Source organism: Hordeum vulgare, chromosome 6H, assembly GCF_904849725.1.
Source record: "Hordeum vulgare subsp. vulgare chromosome 6H, MorexV3_pseudomolecules_assembly, whole genome shotgun sequence".
Lineage (NCBI taxonomy): Eukaryota > Viridiplantae > Streptophyta > Magnoliopsida > Poales > Poaceae > Hordeum > Hordeum vulgare.
In genome coordinates this window covers 25,193,499-25,221,178 of record NC_058523.1, presented here as the reverse complement: position 1 = coordinate 25,221,178, position 27,680 = coordinate 25,193,499, and the positions used below count along the sequence as shown (strand labels likewise).

The 27,680-nt window shown below is 43.3% G+C and overlaps 1 protein-coding gene, 1 long non-coding RNA gene and 1 pseudogene across 3 annotated transcripts; all 3 read left to right on the top strand.

Annotated features, from left to right (window-relative positions):
* Positions 1–8,404: 8,404 nt before the first annotated feature.
* On the top strand, positions 8,405–11,737 carry LOC123404967 (FBD-associated F-box protein At4g10400-like; the record flags this gene model as incomplete). The annotated part of the gene is made up of 5 exons (XM_045098859.1): positions 8,405–8,502; positions 8,598–9,522; positions 9,706–9,867; positions 9,949–10,102; positions 11,336–11,737. Coding segments are annotated over 5 exons (1,356 nt in total), but the record flags the coding sequence as incomplete, so codon positions are not given.
* Positions 11,738–16,024: 4,287 nt separating this feature from the next.
* On the top strand, positions 16,025–17,610 carry LOC123404966 (annotated as a pseudogene).
* A 4,636-nt stretch (positions 17,611–22,246) lies between these two features.
* LOC123404510 lies at positions 22,247–26,679 on the top strand. Of its 2 annotated transcripts, none has more exons than XR_006611824.1 (4): positions 22,247–22,282; positions 22,557–22,685; positions 23,137–23,323; positions 23,459–23,831. It is a non-coding gene; the product is annotated as an uncharacterized LOC123404510 (long non-coding RNA). The 2 variants fall into 2 exon arrangements; XR_006611825.1 differs by lacking the exon at positions 22,247–22,282 and adding an exon at positions 26,442–26,679 and having other exon boundaries at positions 22,468–22,685; positions 23,459–23,936.
* Positions 26,680–27,680: the final 1,001 nt, after the last annotated feature.

The following is a 27,680-nucleotide window of genomic DNA, read 5'->3' as shown; positions in this document are numbered from 1 at the left end:
CAGCTCGCCGCCCCGCCGTGCATCCCCGCCGCCGGCGACCTGCCCTGCCGTGGCGCCTCCCTCTCCCCGCCGACGCCGCCCTGCCTGCTCCATGCCGGCTTCACCTCCCTGCTCGAGCAGATCGCGAGCAGCTCACTCCGGCCACGTTCGAACCTCGCCTCCAGGCCTCCCCGCCGTGGCTCGCCCAATCCTCGTCGCTCCTCCGTCGCCGCCATGCTCGCCGGAGCGCCGCCCTGCTGAGCCCGAGGTGTGCCGAGCCACTGATGCTCCCTGTTGATTGCCGCTTGCTGCTGCGCTTGCTATTGCTATCGCTGTTGCTGCCTGCCGTTGCTCCTGCGTGCTGATGCTAGTTGCGGTGCTAGACAACTTGCTGTTGTGCCTTGTTGTGCCGCTACTCTGTTGCTGATGCGCCATGCTGTGGCTGCTGCCACTTGCTGTTTGCTATTGCATGGCTGTTGCATACCGATAGCTGCTGGTTCCTGCTGCCTATTGCTGCATTTGTTGTTGCTCTCCCGTGCTGCTGCTTGCTGTGTCGATAGCTGCTTGCTTGCGTGTTGCTGTAGATGCTGCTGCTTTGCTAGCTAGTATTTGTTAGTAGCTTTTGCTGTTAGCTGCTAATGCATGCCGCTTAGCTAGCTTGCTTTGCTACTAGTCTGCTTGCTTGCTTGCTAATACCTGCTAGTTGCTGTGAGCTAGATGTTGGCCATGCTTGCTAGCTTGCCTTGCTTTGCTTGCTTGCCTGTTGCTGCTGCCGCTTTACCTTGCCGTGGCCGATTGTTGTTGCTGCTAGTGTGCTTGCATGTCGTGCCTAATGCTGCTTGCTAGCTAGCTTGCTGTCGATGCTAGTCGAAGCCTGCTGGTGCTAGATGTTGCTGCTTTTCGTTGTGCCGCCGATGCACGTTTGTTGTTGCTGTTGTGTCGCCTGCCGTCGCCGCGTGCACCACCCCCTCCTTCTTGGAACCGACAAGACCGCGAGTACCACGACATCCTCGACGACCCCCGGACGTCTTTGAAAAAACGAGTTCGACTACCATTGTCGAAGGATGTGAACCACGACGCCGAGGGAACGACTACCGTCGACGAGACCGTGTACCACTACTTCCACTACGACCACGACGACCGTTGTTCTCCTTCACCGAACTGAACCCCTCCAATTCGCACGCGTTGAAGGTATACCGATGGAACGTTGTCGTGACCGTGTGCATGTGATGTATGAGATGAATGCATGTTTGCGTCGAATGTTGCTCGTTGCACGTGTACCTCTTTTGTTGTGCCCGACACATGGGAACCCGGTAAACGGGATCACCCCATCTTTATTTAACGTTCCCGCACACGCTTCCAGATCGTTGGCACGATATCTCGACGAGATATCGGGATAGGAACGTTGCCGTGGCATCGTTTCCATTTTGCCGCCATGGTTCGTTCTCTCTCGTCGTGGAGACACCTGTTTCTCTCCCTTCTTGCCCGTGTTATGAACTCGCATGCATGACGCATTCATGGCATGATTTATGTGTTGCATGTTTCTTGTGCTGTAGCTCCATTCTATGCTCCGCGTGTTAACTGACTAGGATGCCAGGTAGAATCACCCGCTTCACCCCTTACCATGTTAACAACAATTTAATATTGCCGTGTAAATTAACGGGAGTGAATTAAATAATTAAACGTGGAGTTTCGTCGATATGCAACCCGTTGCATATCGAGCTTCATTTAATGTGTAGTGTTTGCGTGAGGTGTTTTGCCATGCCATCCCTTGCATGTTGAACTGATCATGCATCATATTAGGTTGTGCATCATGGTGTGCATCGTGTGGTGAATATCTGTCTTGATGTTTGTTTCCGGTTTGCTCCGTCTCGATAGAGTTCCGCAAGCATGTCGGAATGTGAGGACCCGTTCGACTACGTTGGTTTGCCGACTCCACCGTGCTGTTCTTCTTCCAAGCGGGATCTCAGGCAAGATGACCATTTCCCCAGATACCATTACTATCATTGCCATGCTAGTTATTTCGATGCTATCATTATGTCTGGTTACCTTCCACATGTTAAATATCAGCCTCTAAACAATGCCATGAAAACCTTCAACCTGTTCGACCTAGCAAACCACTGATTGGCTATGTTACCGCTTGCTTAACCCTGTGTTAGCGTTGCTAGTTGCAGGTGCAGTTGCTTCCATGTGATAACATGGGTTCCTTGCTATATCACCATATTAAATGCTATTTAATTTAATGCACCTATATACTTGGTAAAAGGTGGAAGGCTCGGCCTTTCTAGCCTGATGTTTTGTTCCACCTTTGCCCCCTTAGTTTCGGCTACCGGTGTTATGTTCCATAATTGAGCGCTCCTAACACGACCGGGGTTGTTATGGGAACCCCCTTGATAATTCGTTTTAGATTAAAGCTGGTCTGGCAAGGTCCAACATTGGTACTACATTTGCCCAACATAATAATACTGTTAAACTGAAATGCATAGGGAGTTAGCGCTACCCGAGGAGTAATTCTACATAATACAGGGAGGGCCAGTGCTGATGGTGTTGGTCCAAAACAGAGCACTGTGCGGGGCCACCGCGAGGAAACTCGAGGTTTGGCACTCGTACGCGTAGCTTATCCGTCGTGTCCTGATAACGAGATACGCGGCTCCTATCGGGATCGTCGACACGCCGGGCGGCCTTGCTGGATTAGTTTTGCCTTTGACGAGATATCTTGTGCATCGGGATTCCGGTGATGCTTTGGGTAATCTCACAGTTGAGGTTTTCCACTAGGGAATCCGACGAGATCACGAGCTTCGTGATTGAGGATTTCTATGCGGCTTGTGGTAATTTGTGATGGACTAGTTGGAGCACCCCTCCAGGGTTAAATCTTTTCGGAAAGCCGCGCCCGCGGTTATGTGGCAACGTGGAAACTTTGTTTAACACTGGTTCTAGATAACTTGAAGTTAACTTAATTAAAACTTGCCAACTGTGTGCGTAACCGTGACTGTCTCTTTCGTGAGTTCTTTCTCCGATCGAGGACACGGTGGGGTTATGTCTGACGTAGGTAGGTGTTCAGGATCATTCATTTGATCATCAGTAGTTCACGTCCGTTATGCGTAGATCTTCCCCCTCTTATTTCTTGTACTCGTAAGTTTAGCCACCAAATATATGCTTAGCCGCTGCTGCAACCTCACCACTTAACCATACCCCACCCATTAAGCTTTGTTAGTCTTGATACCTTTGGAAATGAGATTGCTGAGTCCCTTGTGGCTCACAGATTACTACAACACCAGTTGCAGGTACAGGTAAAGGTTACTTGCCGCGAGCGCGTTGATTGTTCATTTGGAGTTGCTTCTTCTTCTTCTTCATCATCGATCTAGGATGGGTTCCAAGCCGGCAGCCTGGGATAGCAAGGATGGACGTCGTTCTTCTTTTCTCGTTTGTTTTTGTCCGTAGTCGGACCCTGCTCTTACTCTTGGTGATTATGTAATGTACTGATGTGACCTTGATGTAGCTTGTGGCGAGTGTAAGCCAATTCTATATATATATATCTCTTCTTTTCAGTACATGTACTTGTGACGATATCCATTCTTGCGACACGGCGAGATGCGCTTCTATCCCTGACGAGGCCCTCGTGCCAAATTGAGGATAGGGTCGCATCTTGGGTGTGACATTGAGATACTCTTCCGCCGGATTGATACCTTGGTTCTCAAACTGAGGGAAATACTTACCATCGTTGTGCTACATCACCCTTTCTGCTTCGAGGGAACACCAACGCAAGGCTCCAAGGCCATGGGGGAAATCCTTTGCATACTTGCCTAGGAAGTCCCTTAAGGCGTAGCCGTAGCTGAAGGATTCCTGGTGCCGTAGACACAACTACTTCCTGGCGCCGTTGCAAGGGATACACAACAGAACAATCAGAAGTATTTCCGGCACCGTTGCCAGGGATCTTTTTGAGGTAGCAAGGACGAGAAGGAGTTAAGCTTGGGGATGCTTAATACGTCTCCAACGTATCTATAATTTTTTATAGTTTCATGCTATTATCTTGTCAAACTTTGGATGTTTTGTATGCCGTTTATATATATTTTGGGACTAACTTATTAACTCAGTGCCAAGCGCTAGTTCCTGTTTTTCCATGTTTTTGACCCCTTTGAGAGGAGATTTTGAAACGGAGTCCAAACGGAAGAAAATCCTCAAAAAGATTTTTTTTGGAACGGAAGAAGATCGGAGAACTTGGGAGCCAAGCCAGAAGAGCCCCATGGGCCCCACAAGCCCCCACCCCGCGGCCAGGGGGGGCGCGCCATCTAGGCTTGTGGGCCCCCTGGAGGTCCCCTGACCTAGATCTTTCGCCTATATAATCCCAAAAATTCCAGAAAAAATTAGGAGATCATCGCAATCGCTTTTCCGCCGCTGCAAGCTTCTGTCTCCGCAAGATCCCATCTGGGGTACGTCCTGGTGCCCTGCCGGAGGGGGGATTCGGACACGGAAGGCTTCTCCATCAACACCATGACCTCTCCGATGGTGCGTGAGTAGTTCACCATAGACCTACGTGCCCATAGCTAATAACTAGATGGCTTCTTCTCTCTCTTGGATCTTCAAATACAAAGTTCTCCATGATCTTCATGCAGATCTATCCGATGTAATCTTCTTTTGCGGTGTGTTTGTCGAGATCCGATGAATTGTGGATTTATGATCAGATTATCTATGAATCTTATTTGAGTTTCTTCTGATCTCTCTTATGCATGATTTCATATCCTTGTAATTCTCTTCGAGTTGTGGGTTTTGTCTGACCAACTAGATCTATGATTCTTGCAATGGGAGAAGTGATTGGTTTTGGGTTCATACCGTGCGGTGACCTCACCCAGTGACAGAAGGGGTAGCGAGGCACGCATCGTGTTGTTGCCATCAAGGGTAAAAAGATGGGGTTTTCATCATTGGTTTGAGATTATCCCTCTACATCATGTCATCTTGCTTAAAGCGTTACTCTGTTCGTCATGAACTCAATACACTAGATGCATGCTGGATAGAGGTCGATGTGTGGAGTAATAGTAGCAGATGCAGAAAGTATCGGTCTACTTGTCTCGGACGTGATGCCTATATGTATGATCATTGCCTTAGATATCGTCATGACTTTGCGCGGTTCTATCAATTGCTCGAAAGTAATTTGTTCACCCACCATAATACTTGCTATTTTGAGAGAAGCCTCTAGTGAACACTATGGCCCCTAGGGTCTACTCCACACCATATTTTCAGCCTTACACTTTTTACTTTGTTGCACTTTTCGCCTTCAGATCTCACTTTGCAAACAATCTTGAAGGGATTGACAACCCCTTTGAAGCGTTGGGTGCAAGCTTGTTTGTGTTTGCGCAGGTACTCTGGACTTGGCGAGACCCTCCTTCTGGATCGATACCTTGGTTCTCAAACTGAGGGAAATACTTACTGCTGCTGTGCTGCATCACCCTTTCCTCTTCATGGGAAGAACCAACGCAAGCCCAGCCTCTGTCAACGTGTCAACTTCAGGCGCTGTTGTTTGTGGGATAGCACATTCCTCAATGCAATCTCTCAGAAGGTAATCGATCCAGAAATCCTACCAAGGTTACAAAATGATTTGGTGCAATGTCTTCGGCGAAAAAGGCACGCTAGGAAAGGATTCAGTAATATGTACGGACGGGCATTCTTCGGCGAAAGCACACTACATAGTTCTACAAAATTCCACCTTGGTGGCTCCGTATATCGAGGAATATATGGATATTGTACGCTCCAAAAACCCAGAGCAGTTTGATCCCTGGATCAAACATACACACATGTCATCATTTGGCGGTTGGTTGCAAACACATCTCATGCATGACCCTGAAGTTGAAGATGACCATCTTTGACTATATCGACTTTCAAAGGGTACGAGATAAATAAGAATACATGTTACACGATCGCCCAAGATAAAAAAAGCACCAACCAAAACAGTGGTGTCCACTTTGATGCAACAAACACCAACAATAGGCCAAAGGACACATATTATGGTTACAAAGAGGAGATATGGGAACTTGACCATGAAAACAATTTGAAGGTCCCCGGTGCAAATGGGTCAATCTGAAAGGAGGCGAAGTAAAGGAAGACCCACGGTATGGAATGACAACACAGGATCTCAACAATCTTGGGTACACAGATGAACCATTCGTCCTAGACAATGATGTGATACAGGTTTTCTATGTGAAGGACATGTCTACCAAGCCGAGAAAAAGAAAAGGTAAGGAAGCGAATACATCATCGATAAGCCAAAGCACCACATAGTTCTTTCAAGGAAAAGAAACATCGTGGGAGTGGAGGACAAGACAGACATGTCACAAGATTATGAAAAGTTTCACGAAATTCCTCCCTTCAGAGTGAACACTGACCCAAGCATCTTGTTAAATGAAGAAGATTGGGCACGAAGAAGATTATCCATGGTTACGACGCAAAGGGACACACACGAAGAAAAAGTTTTATACCCCAACATCCCAATCTCAGATGTGACCGACTTTCACTGTCATCACTTTCTTATTAGTGAGTTTCCAGGTATATATGTGTGTGTTTTCGCATTTGAAACGCGAAGAAACATTATGTAGCTAACTGGACTATCTCTTTCGAAGTATGAGGGTTCGAGATGAATACTCATCTCTTACAAAGGTATTTCATTTTTTAATCTTATTTCAACTCCAGACTTTTTGTGTCCTCAATATGCATCATTCAAAGTCACCTCATAAATTTTTAACCCTTTCTCACCTCATTTGCTATTTTCCATGCATTTCATGATTTATTTGAGCTAAATGACCCTGAAATTAAAAAACACTACAAATGAACTCTAAAAAGGCTGAAACTTGGCATGGTATCATCATTTCACCCACATCGCATGTGCTAAAAAGTTGGAAGGGTGACGGCAAAAACAGGATGCACTTGGTGTACAAATTGGACAATCTATTTCGAAGTATCAGGGTTCCGGACAAATACTCATCTCTTACAAAGACATTTCATTTTTTAATCTTATTTCAACTCCAGACTCTTTGTGCCCTCAATATGCATCATTCAAAGGCACCTCATAAATTTTCAACCCTTTCTCACCTCAATTCCTATTTTCCATGCATTTAATGATTTATTTGAGTTAAATGACCCTGAAATTGAAAATCACTACAAATGAACTCTGAAAAGGCTGAAACTTGGCATGGTATCATCATTTCACCCACATGACATGTGCTAAAAAGTTGGGAGGTTACGCCAAAAACAGGATGCACTTCGTGTACAAACTGGACAATCTATTTCGAAGTATCAGAGTTCCGGACAAATACTCACCTCTTACAAAGACATTTCATTTTTTTAATAACCTAAAAATTACCAAATTTAATATAATGATAAAACACACTAATATTAAACATCATATGAAAGAATGACTAAAAAAATCTGTTTTAAAAGTAAAGTTATTCACAAACTAGTGATTCACACAAATTAAAAAATAATTCAAATTTAAACTATGTAAATTTGAAAATTACTAGCACTAATAGAAATTTCATAGTTTTTTTAACCTAAACCAAAAAGATTCATTCAAAAACTATTAATAGTCTAACAGTTATTTCAAATTTAAAAACAGAAATTGTCGTGTTTAGAAAACAAACAATAAAAAAGAGAAAATTGACCTTTAGTCCCGATGGGAGGGACCTTTAGTCCCGGTTAGTGGCACCAACCGGGACTAAAGGTTCCTACCCATGGGCCAGGCGCCCCCACCTTTAGTCCTGGTTGGAGCCACCAACGGGGACTAAAGGGTCTTTAGTCCTGGTTAGTGCCTCGAACCGGGACTAATGGTTCCACCCTATTTAAACCCCCTTCTTCCTCCCAAAACCATTCCATCTCACACCCGCTCGACGACGCCGCCAGGCTGCCCCTTGTCGCCGATGAAATCGCCGCCCCCGTGTTGTTCACCGACGAGCCCCTCCTCCCATGGTGAGCCTCTGCCTCCTTGCCCCTCTTTGTTCGCCCTAGCCCCTCACCGTGCTCGAGTGAGGCGGCGCCATGGCCACCGGCCTGCCGCGGCCCCTTTCTCCGTCCTGGTTATCTCCACCACCAGCCAGCCACCCTTTCTTCCGCGACCTCCCTAGGAGCCGTCTCGCCGCCAGGGCCCTAAAGCCATATTTTTTCTATCTCAATTCCAATTTTTATGTTGCATTTACCAAGTTCATGAATTGTCACTTCTTTTACAACAGTAGGCATTCCATGGAATTTCTTACAGAAGTACTTGTACCTGTTATGGAAAATTGGCAATACAGTGACGCATTAAATTCTTTATTAAGCGTGTTGAAAATGCTCTTGCTATTTCCGTTTGATGGTCACACACTCACACTTACTCCACACCGCCTTGCCTCAAGAAAAATAAAATTACTCCACAGCGCCAACCAGTTTCCAAAGGGGCTTCTGACGGTCGACCGCCGACGAATTTCAGGAAAGCGGGAGTCCAACTTCCGATTCTCGTGCCAGCGGCGACCGGAAGTCTCGACTTGCCGGCGGCCAGACGAGGTACGTGAGCCGACGCCGCCGCAAAGCATCATCCCCTCCCATCCCATCCCCACTCTCTCCAACCCGCGTCATTTGATGACTTCTTTGCTTCGCAGCGCCGAGGCCGCCTCCCAGCTGTTCGACGGAATGACTCCTGCGAAGAGGCTCAATAGTGCGCCGCAGCTGATCGCCACCGACCGCATCGGCGCCCTCCCCGACAACATCCTCCACCACATGCTCTCCTTCCTCCCAGCGCAGGCGGCCGTGCGGACTTGCGTGCTCGCCCATCGCTGGCGCCACCTGTGGAGGTCCACCACAGGCTTGCGCATAGGCGGCCTTGACGATGAGGAGTCTGTCCATGTCCAAGACATCCGCAAGTTCGTGGACCATCTGCTGATCCTGCGTGAGCGCACCGATCTGGACACCGTCGAGATCAAATTCCATGAGTTCCTGGGAGACGACGAGCCCTATGTTAACCTATGGATCCGTTTTGCTGTGATGAACAAAGTTCGGGTGCTCACCCTTCATAACTATGATGATGATTACCTCTACCTGCACAACTTGCCTCTTGGCTCTCGGTATCTGAGAACATTGGACCTTGATGGTATAGGCCTAGAGGAGACCTTTCTTGACTTCGCTGGCTGTCCATTGTTGGAGACTCTGAGTTTGGACACGTGCCACATCAGTGGCCGTAAGATATCGTCCCCTTCCCTGAAGCATTTGAGCATCACTATCTGTTCCTCTGATTTGGATTGCCGGATCCGTGTTGCTGCCCCAGTCCTTGTCTCCCTCATTCTAGATGACTTCTCTGGTTTAACCCCTTTTCTTGAAAACATGCCGTTGCTAGAGACTGCAAATCTGTATATTGGCAGTAAATGCAAGGATGTCTGTCTGAAGTATGACTCTGGTGTTTTCTGTGGAGCTAATAATAATACATGTGAGAATTGTGTTCCTACTAGTGACAGTTATGGCAGCGATTGTGTGCTTCTGGGTGGTATCTCAAGTGCTAAACGTCTTGTATTGAAATCTAAATTTGGACAGGTATGTCACTTGTCTTTTAAATAAATCCTTTACGGTACCCCTTTTTTTGAGTTGTACTATCTACATCGTTGCTAGATGTAGGCAATAAACAGATTACATATGCATTGCTGCCGATTGGTGGATCTTATATCGCCATCCCACATTCTTGATTACTTGATTGTTCATTTTGTATTTGCGTTTCAGTTCATCTTCTCAAGAGATTTGAAACACTGCCCTACATTTAGCAAGTTGAAGTTTTTATTACTCGATGGTTACTGGTGCGAGGCTCCTGATTTGGATCCACTATCACGCATTCTGAAAAATTCCCCGGTTCTAGAGGAGCTCACTCTTGTTAACTTTCGTAAGGTATAAATCTATGGAGAATTGCTGCACTGTTATAGTTATTATCAGCTATCCATCTTTGTTAAATGTTTCTGCTTACCATAGGGACAAAATCCTAAAGTGGAAATGAAAGGAAGCTACAGTTCAATGAAGAGATCACCTGCAATATCAGAGCACCTTAAAATAGTGGAAGTCAAGTGCAATGTGGTAGATGAGAAGATTCTCAAAGTTCTAAGGTTCCTATCTGCATTTAACATAAGTAAGTTTACTAGTGACACTTTACATGCTTTCTATATTCTGGAATTAGCTTTCATATATGTGAAATAAAGTAAGAAATCCTGCACTGAATAAGAAACTCATGAATTACGAATAAAGAACAGTTTGTAGGGATTCCAAATTGTTTGAGGCATGGAAAATCTGGGCCAACTATGGCAAGGCACAGAAATGAAAACCAGTATAATCCATTTTGTTGGCAAAGGATGTTTAATAACTGTGTTGCAGAAACAGTAACTGTAATGCACCATGTGGACATGTTGATTACCTGTGGTTTTGTTGGCACTAGAACAAATGTCTATATCTATTTGTTCGGAGTAGCTATACAGTATCTTCACATGTAGATTAGCAGTGAACAGTAGCTCAAATGTGTAGTAATTCATTATTCTGACTCATTGTGTTGTTGAATAGTTGGTGCTCAATAGCATTGTGGGCTAAATTTGACACTGGGTTTGCTTGTATTTGCAGCATGAAATTTGTTTGTAGGTATTCCAAATTGTTTGAGGCATGAAAAAAATCTGGACCACATCTGATGACGCACAAAAAGGAAAACCAATTTAATCCATTTCGTTGGCAAAGGATGTTTAATTTAACTGCGTTGCAGAAACAATAAGTGTAGCACAGCATATGGTCTTGTAGATACAGGCACACGATTTGATTCTGAATTGGTTAGCTCTGAAAAGTAACTCAAAAGTGTGCAGGAAAGTTATATCTCGACTCATTGTGTTTGTGAATAGTTGGTGCTAATGGATAACAATTTTTATTGGCTTGTTAGATATAAAAAGCTCCCTGCTTATTGGCTGAATTATTCAGCACTCGATTTTCTTGCGATTCCGACTTGGTTCCTGGGATGTCTTTACAGTTACATAAGATATTCTTGAAAAATAGAAGTCTCTTCATAACATGTCTGATGTCTGTCATGATTCCTATTTCACATTTCCTTTGCACGAAATAGCTTATGACGTTTTCTGCATTCTAAGTTGGGAGCAGCTTAGCTAGATGTTTTCGTGTTTGTTTGTCAGCTAGAAATTTCCGTATCAAATATAACCAAAGTTTGTCCCCACATTCATGGTAAGATAAGTTGCACCTGGAAAAGTGATTCTCCGTCATACTTTTCGAACTCGGTTCCAGTATCTTCATTTTTTTTGTCAAGTAACTTTGCATTTTTTTTACTTATGCAGACGCAACACTCTTATAATACTGTTTCATTTCTGTACAGGATTCAGTTTCCATTAAGGGTCGCCGGTCATCTCTTGACAATTCAGAAACGCAAGGCCTAAGCACATGTCCTGCTACAGTATTTCCATATCCTGTTGCGGCTTCATCATATGCCAACTCTACTCAGAGGAACGGCGTAGAATACGCGGTCTATAGCCTATGAACTCGAGACTTGGTTTTATCTTTATCCTGCAATTTCTATCTCACTTTCGGTTCATTCTGAATCTTTCCAGCTCTCAGACTGGTTAGTGCTTGCTAGGCGTTTCTTTATTGGGGGGTTGGCACATGACTTGTTCTGCTATGGTGTGTTCCGTCTATTCTGTCTCCTTTGCCAAGATCTGGATGTTTAGAGAAGTGAACAGGAGTTGTTGAGTTACATGTATAGTACTTGTTGACTTGCTGCCGTTGATCTGTTTGTTGGATGTTTTGCATACCAACAAGTACTCCCTCCATTTCTAAATATAAGTTTTTTTAGAGATTCCACTACGGACTACAGATTTATATTTAGAAACGGATGGAGTATAATATATGTGCAGAAGTACAGCCCATATACATATGTTAACAGGAGAAAGAATGAGGTCAGGATCATGAACATCGAGTTCCTTCGACAAGGTTGAGGGAAAGAATGTTGGGTTAACCTTGGTCTACTAAAGGATGCATGCAAACAACAGTAACTTAGTTATGAAGTAAAAACAGCTAGCAGCTGAGTTGGTCGGCAAGACCATTTTGTTTTTTCACTCTTGTAGGTAAGCAGTGACGCAGCAGTCATGTACTCCGTTCCTAAATATAAGTCTTTCTAAAGGTTCAACTAATGAACTACATACGGATGTATATAGACATACTTTAGAGTATAGATTCATTCATTTTGCTTTGTATGTAGACACCTAATGAAATATCTTAAAAAACTTATATTTAGGTACGGAGGGAGTATTACGCAAGTGCTTAGATAAGCTACTATAGCTAGTCGGTTAGTCTTAGCTATAAAAGGAGATGCACCCGGTTGTAGCAAAATCATTCCACTTCAATCAAACCAGTTCAGTAGCAATCAGCTTCATGTTATCTGGTAGTACTACCAAGTGCTAGCTTTGTACGTGAGTGTATGTCTCCTGTTGCTCCATCCTGCAAGATCTACAGTGGAAGATGCAGGGATGGAGCAACAGGAGACACACACTCACGTACATACACACACTGTTGCTACGGTAGTAGCAAAATGTAATTACGGTTGCAGCTTTTTTGCTGGACACACACTGTTGCTATGAAAGTAGCAAAATGTAACTACGGTTGCAACTTTTTTGCTGGGCAGAGCCGATTGAAGTTTTCTCTGTCTACGGTTAAAGCTTTTTTCAACAACGTTTGAAGCTGTTTTAGATAACGGTTACAACACTTATATACGGGCGGGCCCGGCCATAGCGGCAGGCGACGAAGACGACAGACGGAGGCTGGAACCGACGATGCGGGCGGCCGACGGGGGCGGGAACCGGCGATGCGGGTGGTCGACGGGTGCAGGCATCGATGATGCGGGCGGTAGCAGCACAGGGGCGAGCGTTGGTGCCCCCCTCGGCCATGCGCCCCACCACGCGAGAGAATAGGGCCGCCAGATCTCATCTCAGATGAGATCGCATAGGTCGTACACGACTGACAGAACTTTCGGCCGACGCTTCGGCCCAAAACGTTTCCCGTCTTTATTCCTATCTTTACAGCTCATTCTATCAGTCCACTAACACCAACATATTTTGGTCATGAATAAATAGTTTTGAGATAAAAAGTATACTAGCACATATTCTTGTCATGAAAGACGTTGCTGTGAGTCCTAAAGTGAAATCATTTTCTTATGAATTTATTTTTAATCAAAATATTTTAGGAGACGCGTCGCCGAGTGAATTGCATGTGTAGACACAACTGTAGATGTTTAATCGGACCGTGCCAATGAAAGGAAGCTACTGTCCCGGCACGAGTAAATCTTAGGCCATGCCTGGGCCGTTACCCTCAGCACGCGGTCCAGCACGACACGATCCAATTAACTTGTTTATATTTTTTTTATTTTAAATAATACTTAATTAAATTTTATCCCACATAATACTCTGCCAAGATTTATCCTACATAATTTTTACCTACTAATAAAGCATCTATTGCTTCTGTGGTACGTCATTAAATTTGCCCCTAAACTTCGCCAAAATTACCCATCAATGCCACCCGTAAGTGACAAAAACGATTCGTTTTTTACACTTCGATTCGGCTCTTCCCTTTCGATTCTAAAGGCTGGGGTTCCGTATTTTATCACAAGAACAAGGTAGACCAACTGGTTGGGTGTGGCTTGTCCCACCTAGGAGACCTAGGTTCGATCCTCATTGTGGATAACCGTTTTTGTTCTTCTTTTTCTATTTTTTTCTCTTTTGCCTTTATTTGGACAAACTCTACACACATGTTAATTATGGATTAAATAAATGTCAAATTTGTAGACAAATAAGTTTCCATATATACAAAAAAATATACAGTCCATATGGGCAATAAATAATATATTTTTCTTTTATTTTGAAAAATATTGATCGTGTATTTAAAAAACTTTAAATGTGTGTAGGAAAATGTTTCTTTTCTATTTTTTTTCTCTTTTGCCTTTATTTGGACAAACTTTACACACATGTTAATTATGGATTAAATAAATGTCAAATTTGTAGACAAATAAGTTTCCATATATACAAAAAAATATACAGTCCGTATGGACAATAAATAATATATTTTTCTTTTATTTTGAAAAATATTGATCGTGTATTTAAAAAACTTTAAATGTGTGTAGGAAAATGTTTCCGGTGTATCAGAAAACATATACAAAAATATATAATGTGTATGGAACAAAGTAGACATAAAAATAGAACTTTTCAAAAATGTTAATCGTGTATTTGAATAATGTAAAACATGTATATAAAAAATATTCATGATGCATACAAAATATGTAAAATGGGTATTAAAGAAATTAGACATCAAAACTCAATAATGTTTGTGATGTCACACGCAAAAAAAGTTTCTAATGTATAAAAAATATACAATGTTGTTTATACAAGCTTTACGTAAACAAATGGCTGAGCTTTGATTTTTCATATATATAAACTGTTTTGCTAATTATATTTTTAAGAATATCGATATTGATATGCAACCTGGAACATTTGGTATGCATTTACTTACAAATTGATTGTTTTTGATGGAGCTGTCTAATATGTTTGCAACCAAATTAAGACTTCACTTAAATTACAAATGCAAACACATATATCAGCAAGATAAAAATAATGTTCTTATGCATATTCTATCATTAATTAACAAAACATACTTTGACATTTTCATCATAATTCAAATAATATTCGTGCATTTCAAGAAATTCCCAGCGATGACCGTCGGCCCTCTGTTGACCGCAGACTGGACCGGAGGCGGAGGAGCCGGAGTCGGAGCAGGAGCAGGAGCGGGAGCCGGAGTAGAACAATGCCGAGGAACTCTTACAGTGGCAGCCGGAGGGATTCAGACTAGCGACCACGGGGTGGTGATTTCGATCAGCCACGTAGTGTCGATCTAGATCAGAGCAAGGTGCCAACAGAGTCTAGAACTGCTGCCGGCCGTGACGGTGAAGTGGACCGCGATGATGTCGATAAATTGCCGAGGGATCCGAAGATTCTTCACTCCGAGGTGGTAATGATGGAGGACGGCGCCATCCATGAAGACGAAGATGCAGTGGAACCAGAGCACGATGGTGCAAGGCCTGAAGATGAAGATGCAGAGTATGAATATGAAGAGGTGGTGGAATCAGATGAACATGGTGAAGATGATGATGGTGTCACCTATGAATATGAAGAGATGGAAACAGAGGACAATGGTCAGGACGATGAAGCTGCTGTTGTTGCTGGCCTGAATGATGCAGATGCTGTTGAAATAAATGCCAGCCACAAACTACCCATGGTGGATGTTCATCCATCAGAGCCTGCTGAGGAACCGGCGCACACGCAGTCCCAGCTCAGCAACGTGGAGGACACGGAGGCGGGCGTTGTGCGTGTGGATGCATGCCTGATTGAACCAGTGGCTGAAAACAGTGATTGTTCTGAAGTTAGAGGTGAAAAGGAGGCTCCGCAAAGTCAACCTGAAACTGAGCTTGAAGTTAGAGGTGAAATGAACGCTCTCCAGAGTGAACTTGGAAGTGAACTTCAAGTTAGAGCTGAATTGGAGGCTTCGCAGAGTGAACGTGAGGATATAAAATATAATGCATAATGACACATGAAGCATGTTGTGTTCTTATTTTTACCCGGTGCAACGCACGGGTATTTGTACTAGTACTTTACCAAATTATATATATATTTTTACATTTTTGGCCTTTTTTCGCTGGTTTTCGACCTATTTTACGAAAAAAAATAAAAGACTGCTCAAACGGGCCAGTGTTTCGAACGGGCCGGCGTGTCTGGACGTGCCGCGTGCCGGCCCAGCTAGCCAGGCCGGCCCGTTTGGGCAGATATGGTTTTGACAGCCACTCACCGCCAACGAGTTTCAAAAGGGGGTTTCCACAGTCGACCGCCGACGAATTTCGGAAAACAAAGCGGGAGTCTCCGACCTCCGATTCTTGTGGCGGCCAGACGAGGTACGTGAGGCGCCGCCGCCGCAAAGCCATCAGTTGACCGTTTCTCTGCTACGCAGCGCCCAACGTCTGTTGGACGGAATGCCTCCTGGTAGCGAGGACGAGAATGCGCCGGCGATGAGCGCCACCGACCGCATCGGCGCACTCCCCGACCATATGCTCCACCGCCTGCTGTCTTTCCTCCCAGCGCAGGCCGCCGTGCGGACGTGCGTGCTTGCCCGGCGCTGGCGCCACCTTTGGAAGTCCACTACAGGCCTGCGCATCGTCGGCCTTGACGACGGGGAGCCTGTCCAAGTTCAAGACCTCCAGAAGTTCATGGATCATCTGCTGGTCCTGCACGAGCGCACAGACCTAAACACTGTTGAAATCAAGTTTGACAATTTCCTGGAAGAAGACCAGCCCTATGTGAACCTATGGACCCGCTTTGCTGTGATTTGCAAAGTCCGGGCGCTCACCCTTCACACCCGCGACGATCAATACCTCTGGCTAGCTAGACGACCTGCCTCTTGTCTCTCGGCATCTGAGAGCACTGGACCTTCATGGAGTAGGCCTACAGAGGGCCTTTCTTGATTTTGCTAGCTGTACAGAATTGGAGGATATGAAGATGGATACTTGCCTCATCAGTGTCAATAAGATATCATCTCGCTCTCTGAAGCATTTGAGTATCACCGGTTGCCGCTCTGACTTGGAATGCCGGATCCATGTTTCTACTCCGGGCCTTGTCTCTCTGGAACTAGATTCGTTTGATGATTTAACCCCTTTTCTTGAAAACATGGCGTTGCTAGAGACTGCATTTGTCAATCTAGACGATAATCGTTGCGATGTCTGTTTGAATTATGACTCTGGTGTCTTTTGTGGAGCTGATAATGCTACATGCAAGAATTGTGTTCCTATTGGTACCAATTGCACCAGCGATTGTGTGCTTCTGGGTGGTATCTCAAGAGCTAAAACACCTCAAGTTGATATCTGAAACTGAAAAGGTATGCCACTTGTCTTTAACTCCTTTATGTTATACTTTTTTTGTTGCACTATCTACATCGTTGCTGAAGATAGGCAATAAACTGACCACATATGCATCACAAGCAACTGGGGAGGTGGTGGTCTTACAGTTAGATCTTCATCTTGCATTGTCAGTAAGGATTACTTGATTGTTTACTTTTGCAACTTATGTTTCAGTTTATCTTCTCGAGAGATTTGAAACACTGCCCTACATTTACCAAGTTAAAGACTTGGTTACTCAATGATTACTGACAATGCGAATCAGAGCACCTCAAGGTAGTTGAAGTCAAGTGTGATGTGTGTTAGGAATAATTAATATGTATTAATTATGTAATTAATCAATACTATGTCCGTTGTTCTTTTGGCAACCGTCCCTTTGTAAACCGCCATGTACTGAGTATAAATATCCCCAATTTCCATCAATGAGAGATTACTGTTCCTTCTATCATTCTCCTTCTCTGTTTTTACTCTTAACACGTTATCAGCACTTTTGCTCCCTGTTGAGAAAAAGCCAGGCGAAAAGAGTTTTTACTCTTAACACGTTATCAGCACTTTTGCTCCCTGTTGAGAAAAAGCCAGACGAAAAGAGGAGCATATCTGCCGCTGCGGCGCTGCCGATTCGATTAGTCTCTCTTCCATGGCAGGAATCAATGGAGATGCCTCTGTAAAAGGAGGAAAACTGAATTAGGAGATTCTTCAATTTTTTTGTTTTCTTGCAATCAATCAAAGATCTAATAATTGTTCTGTTAGTGTAAATCGCTTCATTCGACGTATGTTCATGATGAGATGGATTGATCACTACTCAAACACAAAGAGAGAGAAATTTCTCAATCAAGAAGAAAAGAAGAATCAACATCAAGAACACGACTAGAGATGAGGAACAAACTTAAAACAAACTTGTTCTTCGTAACTACCATCGGCAGAGCATCCAGAGAAAAAGAATGGAAGAAGCCCCAAAGAGAGTACCTCGGCGTTTGGCGACGACGGCGTCCTCCAACTCTCAGATGCCGCATCCGACGCGGCGCTCCTCCCTCGACGTGCAAACCTCCCTCGAACGCGGCCCGCAGGACGCTGACACAGGCAACGCTCATGGCATCGCCACGGCCTTCGGCCCCAACGCGAAGGCGTGTCCACCCCAGGGATGGCGGCCCCCATCCATCACGGAGCGTGCGGTGGCCCTCGGCCCCGTCGCTTCTTCCCCGAGTGAGTCGGCCTTCGGCTCCGACGCCGCTTCGCTCGATGCATCGCGCCGGCGGCGGCGGCCAACATCTGTCCCACGGCTTGGAGATGCTTCACAAACGGCGGCGGAATCATCGTCCCGAACGGCGGCCGTATGAGTGCATAATGGAAGTGACGGGAAGAATCAATCCATTCCTCTCCACGAATGCACAGGAAAGAGGCAATTGAGAACCTTATCCTTTTGGTTGTTTTGTGATTTAATGCTCATGTTTTTTTACAATATGCAAAGTACTCCCTAATCACGCACTCAAGCCCTCAGGCTTACTTAATTATGCAGGGAAGCCCAACGGCTTCACATATTGTAGTAAAATGTGTATTTTCATTTGCATGTATTTCCGCAGAAGTACTATGCCAAAATGAATGTTTTGGTTACATTTTAGACACAGTTACATTGAAATTTTTGCAAACTTTATATATTTGCATCAACATTCTCTATACCATGTCATTTTAATACAACAATTATGTTTTGCAGTAAAAAAAAATGTCACATCTTGACATGAAAATAAAAGTATCATGAAGTGTCATACTCACTATGACCAGTATGCAATTTTATTTGTGAAACACAAGGTATTGGTGACATCTACTACATCATTTTCAGATTATCCATCATTACTGTAAGATCTACGTTTTGTCATTTTGGCAAGATGATTATCTTCAACGTGCTTTTCCAAATATTAATGTGTATATAGCCTAAACTTTTATTTGTGAATCACAAGATATTGATGACATCTACTGCACAAATCGCAGATTATTCATCACTATTGTGAGGTCTACATCTTGTCAGTTTTACAAGGTGATTACTTTCAAAGTGTTTTTTTTAATATTAGTATTATATGTGACTACCTCAAGATATCATAAGGTAATATTGGCATCTACTACAAAGTCTTGCAGATTATCCAATATTACCGTGAGGTCTACATCATGTCATCCTGGCATATGACTACCTTCAAAGTGATTTTCTTAAATACTCCCTCCGTCCCAAAATAAGTGTCTCAACTTTGTACTAGCTCTAGTACAAATTTGTATTAAGCTTGAGACAGTTATTTTGGGACGGAGGGAGTATAGCATAACATAAGGTAATAGAATTATGAACATCTACTGACAAAAGTCAGACTATGTTTTCTATTACTGTGAGATCTACACCATATTGGTGATTATCTTCAAAGTGTTATCCTATATAAATTGAGGACTACACATATGGCTATAAGGCATCAGCCATACTAGAATTTGCTCCTCCAAAGCATTTATTGTTGTTGTTCAGTAAAATATTTTACTCTCATAGTAAATATTATTTTTGCATAATTCGCTTCAATATGCCATAGAAAACTACAAAAATATTTGCATATATGTGTGATTACCTTCTATTACATTGGTAAAATACATGGCAATGGAGCCTACACCACTATTTCTAATTATAGTGTCGTTCATCCATCAAGATGGATCCCATAATGTATGGCCATGATTGAGTGTCACAACACTTTCACAAGGACCACATCACATCGTGGTTATACTTTCATAGTGACTAACCAACGTTAAGCACATGCAAGTCTATACGTTTTGACGGTGACTCCAAAATCACACACTTCCTCAAGAACGAAGTCCAAAACATTAGCAATAATTTCATCGCATGTGTTATATTGAAGGATACACCTAGGTTCACCAAGGATCACCTTGGCCATGGTTGTTCTCAAACAAATTATTTTATTAATATACATTTCTTACTCATAGAAGTGAATTAAAATGAATGCAATAGCACTTTCATGTAATACATGGCTGGCATTTCCAAATGCTTTAAATTCATGTTAGGTTGGAGTATTTATCGTAAGATGATTCATGACATCAGTCATTATATCCACATGTGGCATTTGTGGCCATTATAACTCCACCTTCGGAATATGTGTCATGGCTATTCTCTTAATAGCTAAGTATATTCATGTGTCACCAAGTTCACTTAGTTCTCAAACTAAGTACATAATGGATGAATATATATTCACCTTGAATATTTCTCTTAAGAGAAACATGCTGCCATGAGCACATTTGGAATGATAACCCAATTTTTTTTTTCAAGGCCTCAAGTCTATTACAACTTACAATTTTGGTAGTTATAAAATCAACTTTAAGTTGAGATTTTATGATCACATATTTTTCGTATTTGAATCCGATTGAAAATCCCATAATACACTTTATATCCTCTTATGATGGTATTACCATTCTCATGGTAAAGAAACATGTTATTTCTTAAAATCATCATATTCACCCAACGGGTGCTTCAAATATTTGCTAGCATTGAGAATACTATGCAAGTCAATGGTTACAAAATAGAACCATGAGGAATTCAAAGTAAAGTGGAGGCTAAAGACAACCAATGACATAATTACCTTTTTAATTGGTAATTGATCATTTTCAAATGATCACAAAGACAACTCTCAAGTTTGTCAAATGTGTGGTTACATAAATATCATACATATGATTACCAAACCGTCAAACATATGGTCAAACCGCACCATTAATCTCTACTATTAAAGGGGGATCTGCCGTCGTGATGGTTCGACCTTGTACGATGGTTCAACCACGACAGATCCCCTCGCTAGCACTGCCAGTTCCACTGATTTTTTTCATCCCTCCGTAAACCGATCGATTAACCAGAAAAAACGTCTCATGCTTACCCAGAACCGGCCGACTGCCTCGTCCCTCTCTTCCCCTCGCTAAGTTCCACCCCTCGTACAACCCACGCTAGAAAATATCCCAGGAACAGCCCACGTTCGAGTATAGCCAAAAAAGAAAAAACAAACAGCTCGCACAATGTCCACCTCCTCCCCATCTTCGCGTGCGCCGTCTGCATCAAGATCTCTCCGTCGACCGCCCAATGGACGTCGGACTCTCCGTCGACCGCCCGACTCCTCCCTCTTCTGTAAGCGTGACTCCCTCACGCCAATCTTTCCCGGCCTGACCGACCGCTCGCTCCCACTGCAGTAGGACGAGGGCGACGAGGTCAAGGCCGACTGGGAGGAGGGGGCAGGAGGAGGTCGCCGAGGGCCCCGAGGGATACATTATGGTCGAGCGGCAGGGGAGGCCGGGAGCCTGCGCCCGCCCGCGCACACCAAGCCGCCGCCACGCATGGATCCTAGCAAGAAGGTGTGTTCTTGCTTGGGTCGCCGTGCCCCCTCTTCCCCCGCGATCTCTTTCCGCCGTTCTAAACAAACCACATCGCACGAACACACACAAGTTCTCCTCCAACCCCCGCCCCCAAATCCCGATCCATTCCTCGCCTCCCCATCCAGAGCGGGTATCCCATCGGAGGCCGCTGCTCCCAGCTCTCTATCTCTCTCACTCCATATGTTGCTCGTTGATGGAAAAGAAGCACGCGCAGCTCGGGCGGGTTGGGGGAGCGGGACAGGCGAAGGTCGTGTACGTCGGCGTATGGGCGTGGATGGTCGTGGATAGGAAGTTGGGTGGTGGTGCTGTACCGGAGTGTGCGGCCGCAGATAGGGACACCATGCATCCGCCTGAGGTCGGGGTACAGCCGCACAGGATATGCTCCTTACACCCCTCTCTTGCATTGTTAGTAGATCTGATGATTACTACAGTTTTTAGCAAAATAAAGATTAACTTTCATGTGTGGATGTTTGTTTTATAGCAAACACGAGATGCTCCTCTGTATTTATGTTCTTGTTTTCTGCTCGTTTCCTCTTTACATGAGCAGCGAGCATAGCACAAAGAGGCTGCAATCATTTTCTCTGATTTTTTACTTGACGAATAAACTATCAATTTTAAATGGATTGCTAAATATGTGAATTATATGCCATGTATATTTGTTTACCGTCAGCAACATGATTGTTTTCTATCGAAAAATACTAGGTTCCAAGGTAATCTGACCACCTAAACAAAAGTGGTTCTTGATCTGATTTGTAGACCTAGGAGTTAATGCATCTGCAGTTCGGGTTGGGGACCGAGCGACGGATTTCGGTCAAGGGGTTTGTCGGCTAGCACAGAGGCATGCTGCATAAGAATGAAATAATTAGATTAAGCAAGGCAACGAGGAAGGCGTCTCAGAAACAAGCATGATGATGGCTTGCTCAGCTGCAAGTTCCATAAAAAATGGTACAAGCATGGATCCCTTCTTTCTGTAGCTTTGGTCCTGGTTCATGAAATATTTAATTATTGAAGTTGGCTTGATTTTACTCGTAATGATTTGTGATAATGCTTTCTTCATCTTTCTTAGACGAGCATTGATTTGTCCTTGCGAGCAACCGTCATTTGTTTGATTTTTGGATTTATGGGGTCATGACTATTGAGTTGTGTTGATTATATTTTTTAACATTTGTGTATCACTTTTACTTGCATATATTCAAGGATTTTTCTTTCTTGGTACTAGGATGGATATTTTCTCCTGGAATGCAGATGGATGTATGATTGAGGAGATGAACCAAGCATCCTGCTATGATATGATCGAGTTGTATCTCGGGTACATAGGAAAGTAGCTCAACAACTGGCATAAAAAGAGGTATGACTAATGTTTATTCAATTGCTAACAAAGGACATGTGGAGCAATGTCACAACCCCTATTAATTATGTTTAGTATCATTTGGTATCATATGTTCCATTCAATTGCTACAATGCAGATCCATGCTATGCCTTTTCCGGTGTATGAGTTCTTTGTGACTTTCTCCCGTATTCTTGATCAAGACTTTGATGATACACACACATACTATAAACTTTAGTACTATTAATTGCTTGCTTTATTTGGTCATATCCGACTCTGCTTTAATCCGCTCCTACATTGCCAAGCTCAGTTTCATTATACATGGAGTGTGTTTGTCTGATGATATTTCCAGATTTTTAAATATATGGCAAGCACAACCCCTGATATCAGCGCTTATTTTTATTTTATTTTAGATGGTTTATTACTACTGTACTTGAGTCATTTATTGATTTATTTTTATGCTGAATTGTAGCATGCATCAGGTTGATGTATGACTGTTTAGAACTTGTGACTGATTTAGATTGACCATCATATGGACCAATCCAAGCTCCGCCAGGATGTAGACACTGTCCGTAAATTCCTTCTAGACCAGTACATCAATGAGAAACATGTCAATCACAACACTCTACATTAATCATTATGAACAAAGTCATGTCTAGGTACCTCCAGATTTTTTTCACATTATGTGAACTCTTGTATTATGAGAAATCAGATCAATGTTGGTGGGTAAGAAGTTTCAGTTTTATTTTCCAGTTTTATTGATGATTGATTGGTTATTGGTCATGCTCTCGAAGGAGTTCCCAATGGAGAAGGTGGAAGAGGCCTGCCGAGAGTACACTATACGAGATGTAGCGGGAGGAGCACCTGCTGGCTGCCTTTGCCTACTTCGACAAGGAGAACAATGGGTACATCACCATAGAGAAGGTGTAACCGTGGAAAAGGCCTGCCGAGAGTACAACATACAAGCAGTATCAACACATCATCAACGAGGTCGGCAATGTCAACATGGTAAATTTATTCACTAAAGTCTCCATCTCGAATTAATTAACTGATTCATTTAGTTCCAGTGATTAGTCTTACTATTAAGCTAAAAATTACAAATATGAATTCGAAATTGAGTATATCCTTGATATACAGTAATATATTTGATTAGCATGGTTGAATCGACGATGGGGAATTTGTGGTCCCCCGTTGAATTTCAACGGTCCAAGGGTTCTGTAGAAGTACAAGATTTTAAAGAGAGAGGGCTCAGACATGGTCACAAGAATGAAGGTGAAGTGAAAGGAGGACTGCAGAGAAAGATCTCTCTCTCTCTCTCTCAAGTATGCCACTATTATATTTTTTTATCTAACCATGTCATTTCCTTCCTATCACTATTTTTGTCACAAGGTAAGTTTGTTCCCTTTATGTAATGTTCACAAGGGGATGCCCATTTATTTTCTTCCATTTTATACCTTAATAAATATAGTCCGAGGTTACCTAATCTTACACTACAATTTCGGAATTTCCCTATATGTTTTTAGAGGTTCTGTTGGAATTATGCCCTAGAGGCAATAATAAATATGGTTATTATTATAATTCCTGTATCAAGATAATAGTTTATTATCCATGCTATAATTGTATTGAATGAAGACTCATTTACATGTGTGGATACATAGACAAAACACCGTCCCTAGCATGCCTCTAGTTGGCTAGCCAGTTGATCGATGATAGTCAGTGTCTTCTGATTATGAACAAGGTGTTGTTGCTTGATAACTGGATCACGTCATTGGGAGAATCACGTGATGGACTAGACCCAAACTAATAGACGTAGCATGTTGATCGTGTCATTTTGTTGCTACTGTTTTCTGCGTGTCAAGTATTTGTTCCTATGACCATGAGATCATATAACTCACTGACACCGGAGGAATGCTTTGTGTGTATCAAACGTCGCAACGTAACTGGGTGACTATAAAGGTGCTCTACAGGTATCTCCGAAGGTGTTAGTTGAGTTAGTATGGATCAAGACTGGGATTTGTCACTCCGTGTGACGGAGAGGTATCTCGGGGCCCACTCGGTAATACAACATCACACACAAGCCTTGCAAGCAATGTGACTTAGTGTAAGTTGCGGGATCTTGTATTACGGAACGAGTAAAGAGACTTGCCGGTAAACGAGATTGAAATAGGTATGCGGATACTGACGATCGAATCTCGGGCAAGTAACATACCGAAGGACAAAGGGAATGACATACGGGATTATACGAATCCTTGGCACTGAGGTTCAAACGATAAGATCTTCGTAGAATATGTAGGATCCAATATGGGCATCCAGGTCCCGCTATTGGATATTGACCGAGGAGTCTCTCGGGTCATGTCTACATAGTTCTCGAACCCGCAGGGTCTGCACACTTAAGGTTCGACGTTGTTTTATGCGTATTTGAGTTATATGGTTGGTTACCGAATGTTGTTCGGAGTCCCGGATGAGATCAAGGACGTCACGAGGGTTTCCGGAATGGTCCGGAAACGAAGATTGATATATAGGATGACCTTATTTGATTACCGGAAGGTTTTCGGAGTTACCAGGAATGACGAATGGGTTCCGGGAGTTCACCGAGGGGGGGGGGGAACCCACCCCGGGGAAGCCCATAGGCCTTTGGGGAGACACACCAGCCCTTAGTGGGCTAGTGGGACATCCCACAAGTGCCCTATGCGCCAAGGAGAAGAAAATCAAGAGAGAAAGAAAAAAAGAGGAGGAGGTGGGAAGGAAGGGGGACTCCCTCCCACCAAACCTAGTCCAACTCGGTTTGGGGAGGGGGAGAGTCCTCCCCCTTGGACTCGGCCGACCCCCTTGGGGCTCCTTGAGCCCCAAGGCAAGGCCCCCTCCCTCCCACCTATATATACGGAGGTTTTAGGGCTGATTTGAGACGATTTTTCCACGGTAGCCCGACCACATACCTCCACGGTTTTTCCTCTAGATCGCGTTTCTGCGGAGCTCGGGTGAAGCCCTGCTGAGACAAGGTCATCACCAACCTCCGGAGCGCCGTCACGCTGCCGGAGAACTCTTCTACCTCTCCGTCTCTCTTGCTGGATCAAGAAGGCCGAGATCATCGTCGAGCTGTACGTGTGCTGAACGCGGAGGTGCCGTCCGTTCGGTACTAGATCGTGGGACTGATCGCGGGATTGTTCGCGGGGCGGATCGAGGGACGTGAGGACGTTCCACTACATCAACCGCGTTCTCTAACGCTTCTGCTGTACGATCTACAAGGGTACGTAGATCACTCATCCCCTCTCGTAGATGGACATCATCATGATAGGTCTTCGTGCGCGTAGGAAATTTTTTTTTTCCCATGTGATGTTGCCCAACAGGTTCAACACAGGTTCATATTGCTAAAGTAGTCCAAACGTCATTGTACAGTGGATGACATTCTCTTAAATAATTGGTGATGTGGTATTTGTGTGACACTAATCAAACAACATATAAATAATTATAATGACCTATAATTTATTGTAGTACAGTAAAACTAAAACTCGAAAATAAGCATGTACTAAGAGTCCCAACAAATACATTGTCAACCTACTATCTTTGGGAGAAAGATGTCAGCATCTATAGGTGTGGCAGAAAAGTTTGACAGATAGATCAAAAGTAAGGAACATATGATAGCGACAAATTGTGTTCTCATGGTCATGATATATATTGTGTTAAGTTCTGATTCCAAGGTTATTATGGGATTCATGGAATAAGGACCATGAAAATGTGAACTCTCTTCTCCATCTACTGAAATGTTCTTTCTTGCAGGTTATCATGTGAAGAACGACAAGACATGAATTCGACCATTTGTTACAGCTAGAAGTTAAAAAATGATCTCTGTTAAGTTTCCAAGATTGTTGTAAATAATAACTGGTTAAACAAGATTTATTTCAAGTTTTCAAGATTTTTCTATGAGCTTAACAGTTTAGAATAGTTCTCACCTTGTTACTAGGATTTAGCAGCACAAACATATTTTTTACACGCCGTCTACAGGGAGTTGTCAATATGTTTGATTTGTCATTTTTAGTGTCACACAATAAGTGGAGTCTTTGTAGATTCAAACGTACTAAATTTTTAGCTTGCTACTACCTCTTCTTCTATTACCTGTTCTAATGTACTAAATTTTTAGCTTGCTACTACCTCTTCTTCTATTACTCGTTCACTTGCTAATACATGTTCTACTTCTGTGCTATTTTTTTAGTGAAGACAGAGAATATGCGTGCTTGTAAGTCTCCAACTGTGCTATCTTGTCTTGGATCGATCTCCCTGTTCTGGTGGATGCCAAGCCTCCAGCTGCAGGGTAGACTAGATCATTACATGTACTGAAGCCCTGCCATGACTCCGACCATGTCTCCGGCAAGGCGACGTCTACAATACGAGAGCACCACCCTACGTGACCTCTGCAATGACGAAAGACGCAAACCAAAGGCCTCCTGGAGGGCTCGCTAGAGATTTGCTGGTACGCTAGATACAGAAATGATACTGGATATTTTTTAGATTTGCTGGTACGCTAGATACATGAATGATACTAGATATTTTTGCATAAAAATAGTTGCATCTCTTGGACATGTAATTTTTTATTTTATTTATGATATGATTAGTACCACAATAACCTTTTAGAAGATCTGATTACTAGAAATATGGAATTTCCTAGAAGATATTTGGAAAGGAGAGTTCATGAAAACAAAAGTCAGTCCTTTTATTTTCTGAAAAGCTCTCTTCATTATTTTTCTCATCTATTCTTGCTGCTTGAGAATTGTTGCAGTCCGTACCATGTATCCACTGTTCCCTAAGCAGAGTGTTCCTATGCTAAAAGTTGTTGTTTTGTCCTTGCAGTTTTTTTTCTATGGGATCTATGCAGTCTAAATAGTATTTTATTAGTTTTCTGGAAGGATGCAAAAGTCATACTGGGCTTCCTGTGTATGGTGAATGCTAAAGGATGCAAAAGTATTTGTACAGTCGGGAAGTGTCATTCTCTATGTTTACCAATTGGACTCACCCTCTTAA